The 20206-nt window shown below is 43.2% G+C and overlaps 1 protein-coding gene across 1 annotated transcript in view; it reads right to left on the reverse strand.

Moving 5' to 3' along the window:
- The window catches only part of ATL3 (atlastin GTPase 3), a gene marked incomplete at both ends in the record, with an annotated part of 49140 nt that overhangs the window by 19516 nt on the left and 9418 nt on the right, over positions 1-20206 (reverse strand). Inside the window, 5 exons of the mRNA XM_080705072.1 lie at positions 1825-1881; positions 7112-7162; positions 8445-8549; positions 11893-12036; positions 12993-13207. Of these exons, the coding sequence (XP_080561198.1) occupies positions 1825-1881; positions 7112-7162; positions 8445-8549; positions 11893-12036; positions 12993-13207 (572 nt within the window). The remainder of the gene's footprint in view (positions 1-1824; positions 1882-7111; positions 7163-8444; positions 8550-11892; positions 12037-12992; positions 13208-20206) is intronic.

Below are 20206 nucleotides of genomic sequence, written 5' to 3' on the forward strand. Positions count from 1 at the left end.
TCCCAGGACTTGGGAGACTGAGATAGGAGGATGGCAGGTTCAGGGCCAGACTCAGCAACCTAACAAGACCCTGTCTCAAAATTTAAAAAATAAAAAGGGCTGGGGGTGTAGCACTAAGGTACAATTCCCCTGAGTTAAAAAAAAGAAAAGAGAGAGAGCAGGGCGTGGTGGCGCACTCTTGTAATCCCCATGGTTGGGAGGCGGAGACAGGAGGATTGCGCAGGTTCGAAGCCAGCCTCACTGGCTTAAGAGACCCTGTTTCTAAATTTTAAAAAATGTAAAAATGGGTCTGGGAGTATAGCCCGGAGGGAGACAGAGAGAGAGAGACGAGAGAGAGACGAGAGAGAGACGAGAGAGAGAGAGAGAGAGACGAGAGAGAGAGAGAGAGAGAGAGAGAGAGAGAGAGAGACGAGAGAGAGAGAGAGAGAGAGAGAGAGAGAGAGAGAGAGCGAGCGCGAGAGTGAGCTCAAATATTAAGGCACCTTTATTCTCATTTGAGGTTACCGTGCTTTCTCATTCTCAAGAAACAACTAGCTAAATGTTTACTGTAAAGGGCCAGGAGCTAAGTATTTTAAGCAGCCACTCAACTCTGCTGCTCTTGCAGGAAAGCAGCCATGGTGAACACCTGAACGGTAGTGTGCTGTATCCCACCAACACTTTACCTATGGATGCTGATATTTGAACTTCAAATAATTTACCTATGTCATGAAATATTATTTATCTTTTCATTTGTTTTTCACCCTTTTAAAAAAAATACAAACCAGGCATGACGGTGCACACTTGTAATCCCAGGACTTGGGAGGCTGAGACAGGAAGATCACTGGTTCATGGCCAGCCTCAGCTACTTAGTGAGGCCCTCCACTACTTAGTGAGACCCTGTTTCAAATTAGAAAGAATAAAAAAATAGGGCTGGGGGTGTATCTTGAAAGTAGAATGCCTCTGGGTTAATCCCCAGTACCGTAAAAAAAAAAATTCCAAGCCGGGTGTGATGACACATGCCTGTAATCCCAGTACCTGGGTTCATGGCTAGCCTCAGCAACTTAGTGAGGCCTTGTTTCAAAATAAAGAATAGCCGGGCGTGGTGACGCACGCTTGTAATCCCTGAGCTTGGGAGGCTGAGACAGGAGGATCGCGCAGGTTCAAAGTCAGCCGCGCTGGCTTAAGAGACCCTGTTTCCAAATAAAAGATATAAAATAGGTCTGGGAGTGTAGCCCGGAGGTAGAAGGGCTTCCAGGAACCCCAGTACCACCACAAATAAAAAATAAAATAAAGAATAAAGTGCCGGGCGTGGTGGTGCACGCTTGTAATCCCTGCGCTTGGGAGGCGGAGACAGGAGGATCACGCAGGTTCGAAGCCAGCTGTGCTGGCTTAAGAGACCCTGTTTCCAAATTTTTTTAAAAGTATAAAAATAGGTCTGGGAGTGTAGCCCAGAGGTAGAAGGGTTTCCAGGAACTCCAGTATCACCAAATTAAGAATAAAAGAGTTGGGTTGGAGGTATAGCTGGGACTTAGCCTGCCCCTGGGTTCAATCCCCGGTACAGAAGGAAGGAATGAAGGAAAGGGAGGGAGGGAAGGGCAAGCCGGCCAGGACTAGGGGTATAGCTCAGTGGTAGAGGGCTTGCCTAGGATGCAAAAGCCCTGAGTTCAATCCTTGGCACTGTAAAAATATAACTAAATTAATTAATTGAAAATATGTATACACAACACTAACTTTAGCTCACAGGTCATAAAAACAGACACAGGCCACATTTGGCCTGTGGGCTGTGGTTTGCTGATCTGTTAAGTAAGACAAAGATAAGAATTGCATTCATAGTGAATATTTTACCTGGAAAGGTTTTTGGAAAATTTCATCCATTGCCAGGCGACCATATTCTGTAAAGAGCTTTAAGAAAGAAAAGTTACAATTTTGTAAGGCAAAACTACTTAGGTCTCTGCTATTTGCAAACTATTCATTTAACAGACTGGATACTACTTACATTATATTCCAACGGGAACCTTAAAATAATCTTTGTTATTCCTCTCTCCACATCCCACAATTCCATTTCTTAAGCAAATCCGGAATCCAACCACTGACTGCTTCCACGTGTGCTGGACTATTGCAGTAGCCCCTAACTGGCCTCCCCACCTCAGCCCCTGTCAACAGAGTAGCCACAGTGGCTCTGCTGTAAGTTTAGACTACAGCAGCCTCCGCTCACAGCCCTGCTAGCTCAGTTAGTATTAAAGCCAGTCTTACAGCACAATCCAGACACACCAGCCCTCCTCTTGCTGTGCCTCGAACACACTGTGGACACAGCTGCCTCAGGCCTGTGTTCTGCCCCTCCCTCTGCCTATAACGTTCTTCCCAAGTGTACTCACTTTAAGTTAAAGTTTCTTCTCAGGGCAGCCTTCCACAGTCATGTCTAAAAGATTATAACTTTCTACATAGTCTTTCCTGTGTCCCTTTCCCCCCCCCCTAACATTTACCACCATTTAATATATAACATCTTAAGGAGCTGGGCGTGGTGGCGCAGGCTTGTAATCCTAGTACTTGGGACGCTGCAACAAGAGGATTACAGGCTCACAGCCAGCCTCAGCTACTTAGTAAGACTTATTCCGCAACTTAGTGAAACTCTGCTTCAAAATAGAAGAATAAAATAGGGCTGGGGGTATAGCTCAGAGGTAGAATGTCCCCTGGGTTACTTATCTTGACTAGTCTGTCTTCCTATAAGCATTTAAATCCTATGAGACCAGAAAAATCTGCCTGTTTTATGTACTTTATAAGATCCAGCAGCAAAAAAAGTACTGGGTCCACAGTTTTTATGTCATTCAAATGAATAAATAAATGAATTCCTGAAAGTTAGGGTTTACATGTACGTTTGCATCTATTTATTTGTGAAGCCTTGCTAAAAGTATAACAATATGATGTTTAAAAGTTATAAACTCGAAGCTAGGCGTGGTGGTCCACACTTGTAATCCCACCATTTGGGAGGCTGAGACAGGAGGATCACATTCCGCAGACAATCTCAGCTACTTAGGCCCTTTGCAACTCAGTAAGACCCTGTTTCAGATAATAAAGAATTAAAAAATAGGGCTGGGAATGTAGCTCAGAGGTAGAATGTCCCTGGGTTCTACCTCCAGTACAAAAAAAAAAAGTTACAAACTCAAGCCAGGTGTGATGGCGCATAATTGTAATTCCAATAACTTGGGAAGCTGAGACAGGAGGATCACAGATTCAAGGACAGCCTCAACAAGTATTGAGACTCTAATCAACCTACTGAGACCATGTTTCAAAAATAAAAATAAAATAGGGCTGGGGGTATAGCTCAGAGGTAGAATGCCTCTGGGTTCAATTTCAAGTACCAAAAAAAGTTATAAACTCATAGGACAAATGGGAGATGAAATTATATAAAAGCAAAAAGAGTTGTCAAAAACACTGGAAGGGCAGGGCATGGTCACACATGTCAGTAATCCCAGTACTCGGGAGGCTGAGACAGGAAGATTTGAGGACAGCCTCAGCAATGTAGGAAGACTCCCAGCAACCTAGCAAGACCATACCTCAATAAGTAAATTAAAACAAAATAAAATAGGGCTGGGGTGTAGTTCAGAGGTAGAATGCCCCTGGATTCAATCCCCAGTCACACACACACACACACACACACACACACACACACACACACACACACTGGAAAAGACAAAAGAGAACTCTTAAATTTTAGCCTTTTCAATCCCCAGTGTGTGTGTGTGTCTGTCTGTCTGTCTGTCTGTCTCTCTCTCTCTCTCTCTCTCTCTCACACACACACACACACACACACACACACACACACACACACACTGGAAAAGACAAAAGAGAACTCTTGAATTTTAGCCTTTTCTGTCCTGCTAAGAAATCTGAGAGGGGGAGGGACCAATAAAAAAATAAGCAGATTCTCTCAGGAGAATTTGAAAAGCCTTGGAAATTATAATATGCAGTTACTTTGCGGGAGGGTATGAGGGTATGGGGCTGACAGCCAAAGAAATGTCTGCAAGTTTCTGAGGAGAGGGCCTACAACCCTCATCCTCACCTACTCAGCCCCATACTCTTCTAGCCACCACAAAAAAAAAAAAAAGAGAGAGAGAGAGAAATGAAGAGAAACGAATCAACATCTTAGCCTTGGACATGAAATATGGCTGAGGTTAAGAGTGAGTCCCTACTGTACTTAGTCAAAGTGTACATAGTCCTTAGCCCTCTGGTCCTGATGGGAGTTTAAAGAACTTTCCACATAACTCAAGGATAAACTTCTGCAAATATAGACCACAGGAGTTGGCAACAAAATCATTGGATAGCATTGCCCAATCACCTAGCTGTGGTCCACGGCACTGTACAAGGCCCACCCTCTCACCAAAGCCCCACTGAGATTTTTAGTGGCTCGCTCAAATATAGCCAGCCAAGGACCGGCACATATTTGAGAAGATCTTTCAGCAGAAAAGACAAAAACTTATGTCCTTCAATTCTGGAACACTGTTTTATACTGTTCCTTTTATAGTTCCCGTGCCTTCATTTTCTGTTCTCCTGTACTAAAGCATTTATTAGCATGCCAACCTCTCCTGAACTGAGCCTGCTTCCTTTGTGGCCCTCCACCTCCTCCACCCACCCTCCTCTTCCTCCCGCCTTCTATAGTCTCTTCTTGCCACTGCCTCCCTCCTCCCTGGTCTCCACTCTTTGTACCTCTGGTTCAACCTGTGGAGGAATTTTCTCCAATTTATAGTCCAGCTCCTCATCTAAGTTTTTCATTTGTGTTTCATTTTGGTATGGTTTTAGCTTCTAAGAGCTTTTTTCCCCCTGAATATTGCTTTTTAACAGCATCCTGTTATTTCTTAGTTGTAACAGTTCCAACATCTTATGTAAGGACATCAATTTAAAAAGAATAAAGAAAAAGCCCACACTAAAGTCACTGCCATGAAAATATATGCCAAGAATACGATCTTACAAGCTCCAGAGAAAAATAAAACGGTCACAACAAAAGATCAGGAATGAGATAGTGCAGGACTTCAGCAACAACACTGGAAGCTGGAAGACAGTAAAGCAACGACTGCACAATTCTAAGACAAAATTAGTTCCATTCTGTAATTCTAGGATAAAATTAAAATATCTCACACTTTTAAGAACTCAAAAAAGTTACCTCCTATGCATCCTTTTCTCAGGAAGCTACTAGAGAAGAGGATTAGGCATGCAAAATCAAAAGGTTAAATCAGACTCAACTGAAGAAACTGAAAAGAAATTGCCAGGATGGTGGCAGAGAAAGGCTGCTGGATGACAGGCGTGCTGCAGGCCCACGAGCAGCAGTCCAGACCAGAGCACGCCCCGACACACGGAGTGAGGCCCCCACGGAAGGAGAAACAGACTGACAAGTGTCAGTCTATTCGTTTATAGATGTGTTAGTGAGTGGCATACAGAAAACACAATGAAATGAAAAGGGCAGAGCCAGGCGTGGTGGCGCGTGCTTGTAATCCCAGCATTCAGGAGGCAAAAACCGGAGGATCGCAGTTCACAAACAGCCTCAGCTACTTAGTGAGGCTCTCTGCAACTCAGTGAGACCCTGTTTCAAAATAAAAATACTAAAAAGCCGGGCATGGTGTTGCGCGCTTGTAATCCCCGCGCTTGGGAGGCTGAGACAGGAGGATCGCACAGGTTCAAAGCCAGCCTCGGCTACTTAGTGAGGCTCTCAGCGACTTAGTGAGACCCTGTTTCCAAATAAAGTATAAAATCGATTATTATTCTTTCACACTTCATGTGTGAGGATCAAAAGGTTGAGCCAAGTGTGATGGCACATACCTGTAATTCTATTATTTGAGAAGCTGAGACAGGAGGTTTGAGGACAATCTCAGCAATGTAATGAGTCTCTCAGCAACCAATGAGACCCTGTTCCAAAAAACAAAAATAAAAAGAACTGGAATAAAGCTCAGAGGTTGAACACCCGTGGTTTCAATCCTGACTACCACACACATAAAAGGTGAGGTTGGTGAGCAACTGCTTCCCTTTGTCACTTCTAAGCCATTACTCTCCAGTATCTTGCAAAAAGGCCTGCTCCTCCGGGACACACTCACTCAAACTTTGATGTTTTCTCCAATTCAATATGGGAGATGGGATTAGAGAAGCAAGCCAGAAAATCGCATCCAACCCTGGAATACTCAACAAAGAATGTTTTACAGAAAAAGCAGGTATAAACTGTTGCTATGGAGAACAGAAGTTGCTGAGTAAAACAGTAATTACAGTAGTAATAAAAAGTGCTAACACCCAGGCCTAGTGGTGCATGCCTGTAATCTAAGTACTTGGTGGGCTGAGACAGAAGGGCCAGATTCAAAGCCAGCCTCGGCAACTCACAAGGCTCTCAGCAAATCAGCAAGACGCTGTTTCCAAATAAAAAATAAGGCAGAGGTGCAGCTCAGAGGTGGAACGCCCCTGGGTTCAATCCCTAGCACCACAAAAAAAAACAAAATAAAATAAAATAATTAAAACAGCTAGTAGTTGTTAAGCATATATATTTTCTAGGCACAAAGTACTATGCACTTAACAAATATTATTTTATTGAATCTTACCTGCTGCTGCTGCATTATTACAATCACTCCATAACCAGTCTCACTGAATACAGCCTTGCCCCCTAAATATCTATTCTGAACACAATGCTCCTTTCACAATATGTAAGATAACATCCCTCCTCTGCTCAAAATCCTCTATGGCTCCCCTCTCCCCCAGAGGAAAAGCCCAAGCCCAAGCCCCGGCAGGACTAAACCTCACTGCCCCTCTGACTTATCTCTTAGCCCCTCCCATCACCCCCCAGCCCCAGCCACTGCCCGCTGGGGTTCCTCCATCCTGCCCCGGCGCACTCTACCCCAGGTCTTTACTCTTCCTTCAACACTCCCCTGAGACGTGCCTGCAGGACTGACTTGCCTACTTTCTTCCACCCTCTTGCTATGACAATAAGGCCTTTCCTGACCACCCCTGCTTCACTTCAGCAAGAGACACACAGTGTAGAATTGCTAAGAAACAAAACCTTCCTTCATATTTCAATCCACTCAGTTCAAAGAGTTTTCTTAATCTTAAATTTTTAAATGACATATCATGATGTTAAAATGTTAGTGAGGAATATATATACCTGTAGCTGTTGAAGATCATCTTCCTGAATGTTCTGGGACAAATTGTAAATCTAGAAAAAACAAACTCATGTTGATGAACTCTGGTTTACTTCAAAGACATCCCAGCTAGGCCTAAAATCCCAACTAAGCAGAAGCTTGGTACAAATGAAGATTTGCATATAAGAGTACGAAGCCTATCCAAACAGTAATGTTATCCACTTTTGGAAAACTATGAGCATAAGGTTGAAATCATAACATTCTTCCTTTACAGATTAAAACTCAGTTTTTCTAAATTCTAACCAAATCTACATTTTTCAATACAATGTAATTAAATAATTTCAGTTTCCATGTTTTGCATGTTTCTTACAACATGTTATCTATAATTATTACCAAAGTGGAAAATAATTTAGCTCCTTGAGCTTCTAAGAGTTTAATTTAAGCCGGATGTGGGTGCACATAATCCCAGTTCTCAGGAGGCGGAGACAGGAGGATCATGCAGGTTCGAAGCCAGCCTCAGCAACTTAGTAAGGCTATCAGAAACTTAGCAAGACCCTCTTTCCAAATACAAAATAAAAATTAAGTCGGGGTGAGGGTGGAGGAGTTGTAGTTGTAAAAGGCCCCTGGGAAGCCAGGCATGGTGGCCCATGCCTGTAATCCCAGTACAGGGGAGACTGAGACAGGAGGATGAGTTTCACAGCCGGCCCCCGTTTACTTAGTGAGGCCCTACACAACTTAGTGAGACCCTGTTTCAAAATAGTTAAAAATAGGACTGGGGGTGTAGCTCAGAGGTAGAATGACCCTGGGTTCAATCCCCAGTACCACAAAAATAAATAAATAAATAAATAAATAAATAAATAGGGCTAAGGATACAGCTCAGAAGTAGAATGTCCCTGGGTTAAATTCCCAGTACTGCAAAAAAAAAAAAAGGCCCCTGGGTTCCATCCCCAGTACCATAGACACACACACACACACACACACACACACACACACACACACACACACGAGTTTAACTGAAAGCCAGGCATGGTAGTACATGCTTGTAATTCCAGAATTTGGGAGGTTGAGACAGGAGGATCATGGTTCTTGGCCAGCCTCAGCTACTACTTAGTGAGGCCTTTTATAACTCAGTGAGACCCTTTTTCAAAATAAAGAATAGAAACTAGGGCTGGGGGTATAGCTCAGAGGTAGACTGCCCCTGGGTTCCATCCCTAGTACCACACACACACACACACAGAGTTTAACTTAGAACATTTCCATATCATCACAGAAACTATGCTAACAGAACAGTTACTGAAACTAGATGCCCTCCCTCTATTGCATATCCTCTCGTATTTCCAAGTCCAGTGGTTTTACCTGAACAGAGCTGGTCATGGTGCTTAGAGCAAAGATAGTGGCACAGTCCTTCACGGTTGACTGGCTGTCAAATGCACCCTGTGTATCCATCAGAACAACTGCAACCTAAAAGAGAAAAGAACAAAACGCAAACAAAAGTTAAAGTGAGAAAGGAAAATAGAGGCCAGGCGTGGTGGCACACACTTGTAATTCCAGCATTTGGGAGGCTGACACAGGAGGACCGCAGTTCGCAGACAGCCTCAGCTACTTAGCAAGGCCCTTTGCAACTCAGTGAGACCCTGTTTCAAAATAAAGAATAAAAAATAGGGCTGGGGGTGTACCTTGGAGATAGAATGCCCCTGAATTCCATCCCAGGTACAGAAAAAAAAAAAAAAAAAAAAAACCAGGGCTGGGGGTGTAAGCTTGGAGGTAGAATGCCCCTGGGTTCCACCACAAAAAAAGAAAAAAAGAAAAGTGCAGTTATCTAGTGCCTTGCTTTGACCACAGCACTCTGCTGGAAAAGATTATCTGAGAAAAGCCACAAAACAGAGGCTCACAAAGCAACACAGAAGGAAAGGGAAACTGTCCAGCTAATCAAACAGCCAGTGTTCAAGACAATTAGCTCACTACCCAGTCAGTCATTTCATGTTCTACTGTTGAAAAGTAAACTTAAAAAATAGCTCCATACAAGACAGGCGTGGTGGCGCACACTTGTAATCCCAGCATTTAGGAGGCTGGGGCAGGAGGATCACAGTTCTAGACAGCCTCAGCTACTTAGACCCTGTTTCAAAATAAACAATTTTTTTTTTTTAATTGGACTGGGGATGTAGCTCTAAGGTGGAATGCTCCTGGGTTCCATCCCCAGGACTGCAAAAAAAATAAAAATAAAAATAGCTCCATACAGTAGCACACACTTGTAAACCCGGCAACTTAGGAGGCTGAAGAAGAAATGCAACTTAGCAAGATTCTGTCTCAAAATTAAAAATAAAAAGTGTTGGGGGTGTAACTTAGAGGTAGAATCCTCAGTACTACCAAAAAAAAGTATTTATTTTGAAACGGGCTCACTAAATTGCTGAGGCTGGCCTTGAACCTGCAACCCTCCTGTCTCAGTCCCGCCACGTACTAGGATTACAGGCACGTGCCACCACACCTGGCTCTGGGCTTTCTTTTTTAGGTAGTGAAAAGGTTCTAGAATTAGATGACAGCCAGGCATGGTGGCGCACACTTGTAATCCCAGCTTTCAGGAAGCTAAGGCCAGAGGATCACAGTTCGAGGACAGCCTCGGCTACTTAGTGAGGCCCTCTGCAACTTAGTGAGACCCTGTTTCAAAGTAAAGAAAAAATAGGGCAGGGGTTGTAGCTAGGAGGTTGAATGACCCTGGGTTCCATCCCCAGACCCGGAAGAAAGGAAAAAAAAAGAATCAGATGATGGTGATATCCGCACAACCTTATGAGAATATAAAGAAACACTACTAGCCAGGCCTGGTGGCGCACACTTGTAATCCCAGTACTTGAGAGGTTGAGACAGGAGGATCCGGATCCACAGCCAGCCTCAATTACTTAGTGAGGCCTTCCATAACTTAGTGAGACCCTGTTTCAAAATAAAGAATAAGGGCTGGGGTATAGCCTGCAGGTAGAAAGCAGGGTTTTCCAAAAATTAAATAAAAAATAAATAAATAAAAATTTAAAAAATAAAGAATAAAAAATAGAGCCAGGCCAGATATGGTGGTACAAGCTTGTAACCAATAAAGCTGAAACTAAATTTGTATTCATATTATAATTTTTTTTTTTTTTTTTTTTTTTTGGTGGTGGTACTGAGGTTCCTGGAAACCCTTCTACCTCCGGGCTACATGCCCAGACCTATTTTTTTAATTTTTTTTTTATTTGGAACCAGGATCTCTTAAACCAGCGAGGCTGGCTTCGAACCTACGCAATCTTCCTGTCTCTGCCTCCCAAGTGCGGGGATTACAAGCGTGTGCCACCACCATGCCTGGCCATATTATAATACTTTTTTTTTTTTCCAGTACTAGGGATAGCTGCTCTCAAACCCCAATCCTCCTTTCTCAGCCTCCCAAATACTGGGATTACAAGTGTGCACCACCATGCCTGGCTTGAAGGCCTCTTTTAAGTAGCTGAGGCTAGCTTTGAACCTGTGCAATCCTCCTGTCTCAGCTTCCCAAGTACTGGGGTGACAAGCATGCCACACCCAGCTTATGCATTTTCTTTCTTTCTTTCTTTCTTTCTTTCTTTCTTTCTTTCTTTCTTTCTTTCTTTCTTTCTGTGGTACTGGGAATGGAACCCAGGCCACACCCAGCTTATGCATTTTCTTTCTTTCTTTCTTTCTTTCTTTCTTTCTTTCTTTCTTTCTTTCTTTCTTTCTTTCTTTCTGTGGTACTGGGAATGGAACCCAGGGGCATTCTACCTCCAAGCTATATAACCAGCCCTAGTTTTTATGCTTTATTTTGAAACAAGGTCTCACTAAGTTGCAGAGGGCCTAAGTAGCTGAGGCTGGCCAGGAACCTATGATCCTCCTGTCTCAGCCTCCCAAGTACTGGGATTATAAGCATGCAGATCACCATGCCTAGCCATATATTATTTTTAAACCATGCACTTATAACACTAAAAATATAAAAAATATTTTAAAACCCGGGTGTGGTGGCGCACACTTGTAATCTCAGTACTTGGGAAGCTAAAACAGAAGGCTGTTCACAGACAGCCTCAGCTACTTAGTGAGGCCCTTTGCAACACAGGGAGACCCTGTTTCAAAATAAAGAATAAAAAAATAGGGCTGGGGGTATACCTCTGAGGTAGAATGTTCCTGGGTTCCATCCCCAGCACCTCAAATACATATATATATATAATTATATATATTCTATATAAAATATATATGATTATATATTCTATATATATTTTTATATATTTTATATATATTCTATATGTTATATATATGGTGTGTGTGGTACTGGGGGTAGAATCCAGGGGCTTTCTACCTCCGGGCTATACTCCCAGACCTATTTTATATTTTATTTGGAAACAGGGTCTCACTAAGTTGCTGAGAGCCTCACTCAGTAGCTGAAGCTGGCTTCGAACCTGTGCAATCCTCCTGTCTCAGCCTCCCAAGCACGGGGATTACAAGCAGGTGCTACCATGCCCGACGCCAAAAAATATATATTTTAAAATATTTTCACTGGGCGTGGTGGCACACACTTGTAATCCCCGCGCTTGGGAGGCTGAGACAGGAGGATCGCACAGGTTCGAAGCCAGCCTCAGCTACTTAGTGAGGCTTTCAGCAACTTAGTGAGACCCTGTTTCCAAATAAAATATTTTTTAAAAAAAGGTCTGGGAGTATAGCCTGGAGGTAGAAAGCCCAGTACCACCAAAAAAAAAAAAAAAAAAAAATTTACTGGATTAGCACAGCATACATTAAACTTATCATTTTGTTATTGATAATTTGTCTTTTTCAAGCTTACCTTCTTTCCACCTGGCTTCTCCACAGTGAAAACTTCATTCCAGATCTGAATCCCAGTGGTCTCTGGGTCAGAGCCTCCTCTCCATGAAAATCCTATTAATGGTTCTTCTGGGTCACCCAACCAATTTGAATGTCCACCTTCCTTCTATAGAAAAAGTAAGACATGCCCATTATTTTTTTTCCCCAATTCTGGGAATCAAACCCAGGGCCTAAACATGCTAAGCAAGCACTCTACCACTGAGCTACTACTACCAGGTCTCTCAATTAAATCTTTCTTGGGAGGCAGTTGTCCACTTCTGGAAACAGACTGTTCCAGATCCTTTCTCTGGAACATACCCCTTTATCATCGCCTTCTCTTAAACTATACCCCCAAAATAAACCTCTTTTCTATTCACAATACTGGGGATTTCCCTAATACTGGGGATTGAAACCAGGGGAATTCTATAACCAAGAACATATATGTATACTTCCTGCCCCCTTTTTTTTTAGTAGTTACTAGGGATTGAACTCAGGCATTCTACCTCTAAGCTACACCCCTCTTTATTGTTTTACTTTGAAAGGAGGACCCACAAAGTTCCTGAGGCTGGCCTCAAACTTGTGATCCTCCTGTCTCAGCTCCCCAAATACAGAAATTAGAGGCAAGCACCAAAGTGCCCTTTTTTACTTTGAAACAGGGTCTCGCCAAGTTTCTCAGGAGGGCCTCAAGCCTGCTAGGATTACAGGCACGTGCCCCACTCCTGGCTTAAACTTCAGTCATTTTACATAGCAAAGATAATGCATGCCGGCATGGTGGCGCACGCTGATAATCCCAGTACTTGGGAGGCTGAGGCTGAGACAGGAGCCTGTACGTGTTCGAAGCCAGCCTCAGCTACTTACTTAGTGAGTGAGGCTCTCGGCAACTTGGTGAAACCCTGTTTCCAAATAAAATATAAAATAGGTCTGGGAGTATAGCCCTGAGGTAGAAGGCCCCTGGATTTCCTTCCCAGCACCCAAAAAAATAAAATAAAATAAAATTTTAAAAAAGGTAATTCATGAGCTAATATTGCTTTTTTGGACACTTTGCTTCATTTTCCATCGCGAAATGAACTAATTCTTCCTCACCTGAGAATACAAGTATCGTAGCATAAAGTCCAGAATAAAGGACTTGCCCTTTCGGAAGGCACCAGCCACTGATACCACCACCACATCAAGATCGCGGATGTTGTCCTGCAGAAGGATGCTGGCCAATGCCGTCTCGTCTAGCTCAAAGGAATGTTGGTCTTTGTGAACCAAAACGACCTGCACTGGACCAGGCTTTCCACTCTCCATGGCATCACCTATGTCAGTGTAGAGCAAAAACATTTTTTTAGTACTAAGTTCTGGCCAATGGGAATTGCCTGGAAATGACACGGGCAACTTCCAAGGCAGGCATTCCCCTTCCTGCTGACTGGACGCAGAAGCAGGAGTCATGGTGGGTCAGGCACATGCAGCACTACCTGAGCACACTGGAGCAATGAGAGACGGGGCAAGGACTTCAAACAAAAGATACTGCTTCACGTTTATGTCAATGAAAAATAAATGTCTGTCTTGCTTAAAGCGTTTATTTGAGGGTCTTTCAGATACACCCAAACATAGAAAACAATACAAAGGTTTCCCCGAACTTTGCAATTTTGAAGTTCACGTTACTCATCTTTCATCTATTTCACTACTGTTTACAAAGGAATGTCAATGTAATAACATATAGCAGGAATACAATAAACAACAGTAAAATGAACGAATATGTAGCATAATACAGTTGAAGACTAAGACCCTAAGGACGCAGGTGGCACTGCCATACCAAAAGGAAGAGAAGGCAAATGGAACTGCATAAAAATGTACGCAGTTGTGCAAAATGAACCGCACTTCCAGGAGACTACTCAAGACACCTCGGGGTAGCAGAAAGACTATTTATTTTTCCTTGCGGCACTGGGGATGGAACCCAGGGGCATTCTTCCTCCGAAGTACACCCCCAGCCTATTTTTATTCTGTGTGTGTGTGCGTGCGCACATGCACAATACTAGAGATGGAACCCAAGGGCATTCTACCTCCGAGTTACTCCCCAGCCCTATTTTTTTTTACTCTTAATTTGAAACAAGGTCTCACTGAGGTGCAAAGGGCCTCACTAAGTAGCTGAGGCTTTCTGAGAAACCACGATCCTCCTGTCTCAGCCTCCCAAATGCTGAGATTACAAGCATGCTCCACCATACCCTGCTCTTCATTTTTATTTATTTATGGGTTTGTTTTTGTTTATGGTACTAGGGACTAAACACAGGGGCATTCTACTTCTGAGCTACATCCTTAGCCTATTTTATTTTTGTATTTGCGTGTGTATGTGTGTGTGCGCGCACGTGCATGTGCACACAGCACTGGCAACTGAAGCCAGGGGCATTCTACCTCCAAGTTACACTCTCAGCCCTTTTTATCTTTTGTTTGGAAATGGGGTCTCTCTAGGTTGCTAAGAGTCTAGCTATGTTTCTGAGGCTATCCTCAAACCTACAATTATCCTATTCAGCCTCCCAAGTACTGGGATTACAGGTGTATGCACCATACTCGACTCCTTTTTATATTTTGTTTCAAAACAGGGTCTAAGTTAATGAGTGCTGACCTGGAACCTTTAATCTTCCTGTCTCGGCCTCTCAAGCACTGGAGTAACAGGCATGCACCACCATGCCCGGCTCCATTTTAACTCTTGTTTTGAAAGAGGGAGGGTCCCAATGGTCACCCAGGCAGGCCTCATATTCACGATCCTCCTGTAGCTGGGAGTACAGGAGTACACCACACCTGGCTTAGGATAATCTCATTCACCTCTCCACTTCTTTTTATGATACTGGGATTGAATTTAGGAGTGGTTCTACCTCTGAGCTGTTACACCTTCAGGCCTTTTTACTTTTCTTATTTTAGAACAGGATCTTGCTAAATTGCCAGGTCCTGATCTCAAACCTACAATCCTCTTGTCCTCTCAAGTACTGAGAATACAGACATGGACCACCACGCCCCACTGCCTCTTCCACTCTTGCTCCGTGCAGCACAGCGCCCAAGAATAAAGGAGAACAGGCTCTGTTCATCTGGGGGAGTTGGGGTGATCCTGCATTTCTCTTCACATCAGTAGTATCAACAGTCATCAACATCTACTGGATTAAAAAGACTGTACACTTCCCAGGCGTGGTGACGCACGCTTGTAATCCCGGCATTTGGGAGACTAAGACAGGAGGATCACGGTTCGAGGACAGCCTCAGCTACTTAGAGGCCCTCCACAACTTAGTGAAAGCCTTTTTCAAAATAAAGAATAAAAAAATAGGGCTGGGGCCAGGTGTAGTGGTACATACTTGTAATCCCAGCATCTGGGAGACAGAGACCAGAGGATTGCAACTCATAGACAGCCTCAGCTACATAGCAAGGCCCTTTGCAACTCAGACTCTGTTTTTGTTTGTTTGTTTGGTTTTGGTTTTTTTTGTTGTTGTTGTTGTTATTTTTTTGTGGTACTGGGGTTCCTGGAAACTCTTCTACCTCCGGGCTATACTCCCAGACATTATATATATATTATATATATTTATATATATATATATGTTATATATAATATATATATATATATATATATATTTTTTTTTTTTTTTGAAACAGAGTCTCAACCCAGTGAGGCTGGCTTCAAACCTGTGCAATCCTCCTGTCTCTGCCTCCCAAGCGCGGGGATTACAAGCCCGCCCCACCACGCCCGGCCACCCCAGCCCTTTTTTAATTTTTTTGTTTTGAAGCACGGTCTCACTAGGTTGCTGAGCGTCTCACTCATTGCTGAGGCTAGGGTCCTCCTGGAACCTAGGATCCTCCTGTCTTAGTCTCCCAAGTACTGGGATTACTGGTACACCTGCGCAACTTCCAAATTTCAAACATACAACCTACTTAATGATCTTTTCCATGACCTAAATTGTTTCTTCACCTTGACTCTACTTACTCATCCTTCAATACTTGCCTCCAAATGAAACCTTCCCTTTGTCTTGATCAACCTTCCCCATACTCTCAGACCCTAGCAACTTACATAGTATACTAAAATGAAAAACAAGCCGGGTGTGGTGGTGCACGCTTGTAATCCCAACATTTGGGAGGCTGACACCGGAGGATCCGGATCCGTGGCCAGCCTCAGCTACTTAGTGGACCCTCCACAACTTAGTGAGACCCTGTTTCCAAATAAAGAATAGAGCCGGGCGTGGTGGCGCACGCTCGTAATCCCTGCGCTTGGGAGGCGGAGACAGGAGGATCACACAGGTTCGAAGCCAGCCACACTGGCTTAAGAGACCCTGTTTCCAAAAATAAAAAAATAAAAAAAGTATGAAATAAGTCTGGGAGTGTAGCCCGGAGGTAGAAGGGCTTCCAGGAACCCCAGTACCACCAAAAAAAAAAAAAAGAAAAAATTAAGGCTGGGGGTGTAGCTTGAAGGTAGAATGTACCTGGGTTCTATCCCCAGTACTGCAAAAAAAAAAAAAAGAGAGAGAGAGAGAGAAAGAAAAGAAAAAAGAAAAATAATCCCATTATCTAAGAGGCTGAGACAGGAGGATCACAGATTCAAAGCCAGCAGGTGGTAACTAGGCTGAGACTCTGTTTCAAAATAAGAAATAAAAGCCAGACATGGTAGCCCATGCTTGTAATCCCAATACTTCAGAGGCTGAGATAGGAGGATCTTAGGTTCAAAGCCAGCTGTGGCAATTTAGTGAAGCTCTCACCAACCTAGAGAAACCCTGTTTCCAAATAAGGAATAAAAATGGGCTTGGAGATTCGGAGGCTGAGACTGAAGGATCGCGGTTCACAGACAGCCTCAGCTACTTAGTGAGGCCCTCTGCAACTCAGTGAGGCCCGGTTTCAAAATAAAGAATAAAAGATAGGGCAGGGGTGTAGCCTGGAGGTCAAATGCCCCTGGGTTCCATCCCCAGACCCGCAAAATAAAAAATAAAAAATAAAGGGCTTGAGGTAAAGCTTGGAGATAGAATGTCTCTGTATAAAAAAAAATAAAAATAAAATAAAATAAAATAAAAAGCAGGGCATGTAATCTCATGGCACTTGTAATCTCAGCATTTGGGAGGCTGAGACAGGAGGATCGCGGTTCGCAGACAGCCTCAGCTACTTAGTGAGGCCTCCGCAACTCAGTGAGACCCTGTTTCAAAATAAAGAATAAAAAAGAAATTGGGCAGGGGGCGTAGCTCGGAGGTCAAATGCCTCTGGGTTCCATCCCCAGACCCGCGCAAAAAAAAAAAAAAAAAAAAAAAAAAGGCCCTGTGTGGTAGGGTGGCACATACTTGTAATCCCAGTATTCGGGAAGGTGACACAGGAGGATCACAGGTTTGCAGCCAGCCTCAGCTTAGTGAGACCCTGTTTCAAAACAAAGAATAAAAAACAGAACACAGAACTGGGGGATGTAGTTCAGAGGGAGAATACCTCTGGGTTCAATTCCTAGTACACACACACACACACACACACACACACACACACACACACACACACAGAGTACCAAAATGAAAAAGAAAAAATAAGAAGGGTTAGGTGTGTAGTTTAATGGTAGAACACTCCTGGGTTCAATCCCCAGAACCAAATAAATAAATAAATACTAAAAGGTTATAAAATCAAGATAGTACAGGACCTGAATCTTGACCTTCTCTCCAGAGTGTATCTCTATGAAGGCAGAAATTTTTGCCTCTGTTTTCAATGCTATATCCCCCAGGTTCCCAAAACAATACCTACTTTAAGTAGGCAATCAATATATATTTGTGGAAAAATACAAACAAACTCTATCACTTAGAAAGTGACTATGAAGGAGCCGGGAATAGTGGTGCATGCATATAATCCCAGTACTTGATAGGCTGAGACAGGAAGATCACAGGTTCACAGCCAGCCTCAGCTCCTTAGGGCAGGAGATGTAGCTCAGAGGTAGAATGCCCCTGGGTTCAATCCCCAGTCCCACAAAAAAAAAAAAAGAAAAGAAAAGAAAAGAAAAGAAAAGAAAAGAAAAGAAAGTGACTATGAAGAAATTTCTAACCATTTTCATCTCCATTTACAATTCTAATGCTCATCTCAAAGCATACTGCCTGACATTATTAGGAACTATAAATAATTTCTCTTTCTCAAATTCCTGTTTCCACTGAAATATTACACATACTATTTTTCTACTCATTACAAAATTACCATATTGCAATTAAGATTTATCAACCAAGCCGGGCATGGTTGTAACCCCAGCATTCTTCGGGAGGCAGAGACTGAAGGATTGGGGTTCACGGACAGTCTCAACTCCTTTGTGAGGCCCTTCGTGACCGAGTGAGACCCTGTTTCAAAAAATAAAAAGACTAAGCCGGGCTTGGTGGCGCACGCTTGTAATCCCCGTGCTTGGGAGACTGAGACAAGAGGATTGCACAGGTTCAAAGTCAGCCTCAGCTACTTAGTGAGGCTCTCAGCAACTTAGTGAGACCCTGTTTCCAAATAAAATAGGTCTGGGAGTATAGTCCAGAGGTAGAAAACCCCTGGGTTCCACCTCCAGTAGTACCAAAAAAATAAAATAAATAAAATAAAATAAAATGACTAAAAAATAGGGCTGAGGTACAAGGCCCCTGGGCTACCTCCCCAGTACCAAAAAAAAAAAAAAAAAAGGAAATAAAAATTTAATCAACCAAACCCCCCATGGTGGCCCATACTTGTAATCAGGGCATGGTGGCACTTGTAATCCCAGCATTTGGGAGCTGAGACAGAATTGCGGTTCAAGGACAGCCTCAGCTACTTAGTGAGGCCTTTTTTTTTTTTTTTTTTTTTTTTTTTTTTTTTTGCGGTACTGGAGTTTCTGGAAACCCTTCTACCTCCAGGCTACACTCCCAAACCTATTTTATATTTTTATTTAGAAACAGGGTCCCTTACACCAGCACAGCTGGCTTCGAACCTGCAGGATCCTCCTGTCTCCGCCTCCCAAGCAGGGGGATTACAAGTGTGCGCCACCACGCCCGGCAGTGAGGCCCTTTGAAACTGATTCAAAATAAAGAATAAAAAGCCGGGTGTGGTGGCGCACACTTTTAATTCCCCTGCTTGGGAGGCTGGGAGGCAGAGACAGGAGGATCATGCAGGTTCGAAGCCAACCTCACTGGTGTAAGAGAACCTGTTTCCAAATAAAATATAAATTAGGTCTGGGTGTGTAGCCCAGAGGTAGAAGGGTTCCATCCCCAGCACCTCAAAAATAAATAAATAAATAAATAAATAAACAAACAAACAAACAAACAAACAAACAAATAATAGGACTGGGTGCTTGGGAGGCTGAAACAGGAGGATCCCACAGGTTCATAGCCAGCCTCAGCTACTTAGTGAGGCTCTCAGAAACTTAGTGAGACCCTGTTTCCAAATAAAAACATATATAAAAAAAAAATAGGTCTGAGAGTATAGACTGGAGGTAGAAAGCCCCTGGGTTCTACCCCCTGTACCACCAAAATAAATAAATAAAATAAAAATAGGACTGGGGAGTGTAGCTCAGAGGTAGAATGCCTCTGGGTTCCATACCCAGTACTGTAACAAAAAATAAATAAATAAAGTAAAATAAATAGGGCTGGGGGTGTAGCTCAAAGGTGGACTGTCCCTAAATTTAACCCCCAACACAACAAAAAAAATTTACCAACCAGAGAAACTGTCATATTCAGCCTCATTACCTAACATAGAAGAGTAAGTTTCCTAGTATTGTGACTATAAATTCAGTAATATATAAAGCCACTCAATAAAAATCAATTTCTTCATGCTTCTCCCATTTTTTTCTTTCAGCTACTTGTTACAAACCCATCCCCTCTGAATACCTTGCAATCTACCTTCCTCTCACTTTGACACCGTTCTCTGGCTTATCAATGATCTCACCTGCCTAAGTCAAAGGCCTCTTTCTATTCTCATTTAAACACAAATGCCACCACTTCTACGACTGAAAACCTTTGCATTCCGTGACCAGCACACCCCCAGCTCTTTTCAACCTCGTTCAACTCCTTTCACTGGTCCTTTTTCTTCTTCAGCCTCCAGTGCTCTGCTTCACTCCCTCAACGGGCTCTTAGTCTTACAATTTCAACTATAGTCTCTAACTTGATGACACAACTTCATTAGCTCACCTGCATTTAGTCCAAATGTACAACTGCCTAAGGGATGGTTACCTTGATGTTCCACTCACCTCACTCTCAGGAGTGAGTATGTGGAAATATATGGACCTAAGAACAAGAAACAAGTTCCTGTTCCAGTTCTGCCACTGACAGGCCGTGTGATCCTGGGCATGTCTGGTTTTCAGTCTCATCACAAAGAGTCAA

This window comes from Muscardinus avellanarius (assembly GCF_963383645.1).
Source record: "Muscardinus avellanarius genome assembly, chromosome: 1".
Lineage (NCBI taxonomy): Eukaryota > Metazoa > Chordata > Mammalia > Rodentia > Gliridae > Muscardinus > Muscardinus avellanarius.